Genomic DNA, 5,263 nt, shown 5'->3' on the forward strand with positions numbered 1-5,263 from the left:
AAAAAGGAAATGTCTAGCGTACATTCTTTAATATACACATGGTATATACATTCTCCAAAAACAAAGAAAACTATAACTTCAAGTTAGGGTTTTGAAATATGAAGAAAAGTGTGCGTAGTAAACGCTGCCCTAAAAAAATTATTACAATGCTCCGTTGACCCCAAGCATGTTTTTGATTTTTGAAGTAAAGTCCTGTAAGTTATGTGCATACAATGAACCTCCCAACGTTTGCCTTAATTTTTGTTTTTTGTTTTTTGTTTTTGTGTTTTTGGTTTTTCATAACTACACGACTGGAAATCAGTACAACAATGCACGAGAAATGCAATCTTTTCTCCTTATCTCCTCTTTGCTAATTGGAATGTCCTCTTTAAGAATTGATTGGAGGCTGCATCATTTCTGTGACACAACACCCTTAGTATTGTATTCGGATCCGATCTATTCCACCTTCCTGTAGTTGGAGGCATTGGTAGCTTTTGCCCTGAACCCATTAGTCCAATTCCACTTTTTTCACAGGTCACAATGCTGAAATCTTCAACGAGTTGCTCTGTAATCTGACCCATTAATGCTATTATTCCTTCCACTACCTCGGCCTCCCTCTCCACCACTTCCTCAGCTATCAATCCTTCTCCGCAAGTGCAAAAAACCCGCTTCAGGCTTTCGAAATCTTCCTCAATCATCTTGTGATCAGACCGATAAAACACCCGGGAACTTCCCCCGGCAAGCAAAACCATAAGGAATGCCTCAAACGAGGCCTTCATGACTTCTTTTATTGCCAGGGCTTGGGCTCTATCCGTGAGAATTGCAGTCATGAGAGTGAGGTTCTGCTTGAGAATTCTCAATGCTGGTCTAATTCGTGCATTGGCTACATCGTCCACATAAAGACTATCATAGAAGACAGAGTTTGAGTCAAGGAAGATGAGGCGGTAAGCAGCTACTTCTGAGACATTTTGCCAGGCTGCTTGGATGAATGTGCTTACAAGTTCAAAGTATGAGGCCGTAGTGCTATTGGCCCTTCGGTTGTTGTTGAATCGACTGCGGGTTGAAGGATGCGTTCGAGGGGAGATGGAGAGGGCTTTGTCAAGGGAATGGAGGTGGGAATGAAGATAATGCAGGGTGTTGAGGCGGATATAGAGGCGTTGTGTTCCTCGGCTCGTTGATGGACGAGGATGGTGACCTTCATTTGCTATATTTTGGTGCAACTGATCTGCTGCACCAACACTGCATGGGCTAGCTTTTTTCCACAACTTGATGAACTTTGAGTCTCGATTGCATCTGGTCAGAGGAGGAAGTGTGGGGATATAGCTTTGTTTTGTACCTGAAAACTTATTTTATAAGTGGGAAAAAATAACACTTAATATGACAAAATTCATCGAAATCTTAGTAGCAATAACTTCTGCCCAATTCTATGAAAACATGAGTTGCGCAGTACCAGTCTATATTTGTTGTTGATAGCAATATCATTAGATAACATAGAGATGAGAATGGATTTTCAGCCAATCAAGAACGTTTACAGAAGGAAAATAAATAAATGAAGAGAAAGTTCTTACCACATGATGCAACAAATGAAGCATAGTCTTGGAAGAGAACCTCTAAACCATCAACAAGATCTAGAACTAAATCTTCTGTAATTCCTGTTGGGATTTCAAAGAAGTCATCCACAGTTTCCTTAGCTAATTTCATTAGCTCTACGACTGATTGTGCATAGGGCTCTGATTTGGACTTTGGATTCCATGTCTGCAACACAAATTACAATCAATCATTAGGATTGAATCAAAGATTTATCACTCTATGGAAGCTTTAATTTCTATGCCAAATTGTTCCAAAGTAAAGAACTTACTTCAGTTTCTTTCCCTCTTTGGAAACACTCTTTCCCTTTCTCCAACCTTTCGTTTATCCATTTTTGCAAGAGGTTCAATATGGTTGATTCAACTTCATATGGAATCATCTCTTGTACAATTGCTTTGCCTCCATCCTCACACTCAGCAGAGTCTTCAACTACCATTTGGACCAAAAGCTTTTCCAGCTTTCCAGCCCTCTGCAGTACCTCAACTGTCTCAGCTGTGAGCATGAACACTCTCCCCAAATATTGTTTCAACACAGCTCCGTAACAGTTATGTAGCGTGACAGCAGCGACTGCAGCTGCAGTTGGGTGCCATTTCTTGAGTATGGGACTAAAGATTTCCCTCTCTTTCAATGCCAAATCTTCGGTTTCCTTAGCCAATTGAAGCAAAGCTTCACTTGCCTCTTGTTTCACTTCAGCAGTATCACTTTTGACATTCCCACTTTCAATTATCTGTTTTCATTAACCAAAGAATAAGATGACAGATACATCAAAATCAAAACTGCACTAAAACTTGAGCGTGAACTTGATAATTAAGAAAACCATAAGTTTAATGACACAACAAATTTCACAACATTTTTTCACTAGTGTTGAGATGGTACGTTGTGATTGTCGTACAATAAACAGACTGTTAGTGATAGTCCTATGCAAAAAGTGATATTTCACCCAAAACAAATTTAGAAATAATTTGTTGTGTCGGCAACATTGTTATCAGGAAAACTATCTACAGACCTTGGTCAATGCGTTTTTCACAGATGATCGAATGTAGAAGTCCACACGATCTCCAGATGAGTCTATCAAGGTTATTTCTCGTTCCTCTTCCCCAGCCCCTTCAGTGATTGTAAAATCATGGCCTAAAATCCTTGTGGCCGATAACACCAAAGGAAGAAGGTTTTCAATTTGGCCAACATTTCCCTTCTGAAAATAGTCGTGGTAATTAAGCAATCTCTTCTCTGCCCATCCCTGCATTGAGGTCAATACGGAAGACAGCATATTTACATATGTAACCTCTCGGTCTGGTCTCTTGGCATCATTTGCCACTTCTGTCAACATAGCATGCGAAGCAGAAAGAAGGTCTGGTTCTATCTGACCAGTCACAACGTATTGCTGAAAGAGCACCCAAGTGAAACACAAATTGTGTATAGCCCGTGTGATTCCCAATGTTGACCACGTTTTCTTCATTAGCTCTAGAAGTTCATCAACCTCGTCAAGGACTAAAGTTTCATCCCTGATATCAAATATTGATTGAAGAAGAGCGATGTAGAGGTGGATGTTGAGAGGGTACCCATCAGCCCAGTGGCAAATATCTGTGGGAACTCCATTGGAGCTTTGCCATGACAATGATACTACAGAATTGCAAAGCGTTCTCATGGTGTCGGAATTCTTGCCAGTGTCTATTGCTTTTGTCTCGCTAATTCGGATAATGTCCCTCAGACGCATAGCGAAGGTGTTTGATTTGTCTAAGGGGATTGAAGGGTGGAGAAGAAGCCCTGCCTCCATGATTTTAAACTGACGCCTTTGCCATTGATGGTACTCATGGGAGTCACTGAATTCGGATGGCTTTAGGTGGCGGAGGAGCTCTAATGGAAGTATTATAGTCTCTGCTCGCCGACCCATCTGTTTCACATTAATAGACAAGTTTACAATGTTGAATCAAATGAGGAAAATTGTCTTTAAATTGGGTAATAATCACCTTTATTGTCAAGTTAGTTTATAGAATATTTTGTATTTAAATTTATTCTTAACAATGTGATGTTCAATCCGCATTCAGAGACTCTAATGTTGATTGAATATAATGTTTTCATTCATCTCATTCTAATACCGATTATGTGATTACCTGTTTCCAAAATTACAACATGATTCTAAAATGGGTGATGCTACAATGCGGAGAATGAAGATTAAAATTATTGTGATTATTTGCTTTGTTTTCTAATTTCATTGTTTGCTTCCTATTGTTTTCTCTTTTGCCTTGAAGTGCCTACATATGCACCAACACAAATACAATGACCCCACCTTTCTATGTTTGACGGAAAAGTCAAGGAGCTCTTAAGAACAGCAGTTTCATCAACATCCTAAAATAAAACAATGCACGCATAGATGCAGGAAATTTAAAATAAATAAATAAATAAATTAAAAAAAAAGGAAACCAGGAAGAAATTAAACACAATCACATTGTCCTATAACATGTACTGCTAAAAACACGTTAAGGGTCATATAGCTCAATTGACACAGTCCGGTATTCAAATCTCCTATACCCCGGATGATAAAAATAAAAGAAACACGTACTTGGCCAACGAGGGTCCTCATAAGGGTCTTTCTGAGCCTGTTATCGCTCTGCTCTGTCACTCGCATCTGCTGCCTCATGATCTCGGCGGAAGTCATCGGCCGCCTAGGCCTAACCAGTGGCGGCACGGTGTATGAATAGCCAGGACTACTAGAGTTAGAAGTGTGTCCACCATGACCATGACCATGAGCGCCGGGAGACAGAGGAGCAGCAGGTGCAGCAGCTGCCCCGGCACCAGTGGACATCCTTCTTTGAGGCGACCGCTTCAACATCTTCAAACCCAATGTTCTCTTCACCCGACTCGTGGGGGTCGTCACCACACGTTCCCCACCAGGCTTATTAGTCCCTGAGGATGAGGGCAACAAGGAACCCTCTCCACCATGTTCATTATGGGAATTGGATGATGAGTAAAAAGTGAGTGCATTGCGACCACCGAAACCAGGAGACGACCTGCACGCCGTGAAGAATATTTCATAGGCTGTTTCTCTAACGTCGTCACGTTCAATACCTTCGAGCTTTTCAAAGGGCCACAAGAGGTCTGCCATAAAGGCCTCTTGGTGGTGATCATGGCGTGAAGCGACGAGAGGAGCAGGAAGGGACTCACGACGAGTGTGGTGTCCCATGGTGGATGGGAATCAGGAAAGTCAGATATCGGGGGGAACCAGCTGGGTTTGCATATTATTCCCTCAATTAATTAAAGTAGAGGACGATATTTGCGAGATAGAGACAGAGAGAGAGCGAGTAAAATTAAGAGAGAGAAAATGGTGGTTTGGGTGGTTATTATGACAACGTTATTGTGTTAAGGAATGAGTGTTGGGTGCCAACGTTGTTGTGCGAAGAAAACGAGAAAGCTAGAGGTTGTGAAAGGACATTACATGTCATTCATGCCAATTTGCCTTCCGATTATTTCTCTGCTTTTCTTATTTTTTCCCTTTTCATTTTGTGAGGTGACAAATACAAATAACAAGTTTTAAATTTTACTAAAGAAATAGTATTAGAAACGTGTTTTGCAAAACAAACTGTATTTGGTATTTGTTTCCATTTATAGGAAACAATAAAAGTACTTATATGCGTTTTCAAAATGATAGAGAGAATCTCTGCATGCGTAGCAACTGTTATCTTAAGATCTATTAATAGTT

At 40.6% G+C, this 5,263-nt stretch overlaps 1 protein-coding gene across 1 annotated transcript; it reads right to left on the bottom strand.

The window, feature by feature from the left end:
- Positions 1 to 217: 217 nt before the first annotated feature.
- On the bottom strand, positions 218 to 4,747 carry LOC142623229 (protein unc-13 homolog). The gene is made up of 5 exons (XM_075796626.1): positions 4,127 to 4,747; positions 2,573 to 3,457; positions 1,838 to 2,293; positions 1,548 to 1,734; positions 218 to 1,315 (listed from the first exon to the last, which is right to left on the bottom strand). Exons 1-5 carry the CDS (start codon positions 4,745 to 4,747, stop codon positions 336 to 338), a joined length of 3,129 nt encoding a protein of 1,042 aa, XP_075652741.1. The 3' UTR covers positions 218 to 335.
- Between the last annotated feature and the right edge of the window lie 516 nt (positions 4,748 to 5,263).

This window comes from Castanea sativa, chromosome 2, assembly GCF_040712315.1.
Source record: "Castanea sativa cultivar Marrone di Chiusa Pesio chromosome 2, ASM4071231v1".
Classification (NCBI taxonomy): Eukaryota; Viridiplantae; Streptophyta; class Magnoliopsida; order Fagales; family Fagaceae; genus Castanea; species Castanea sativa.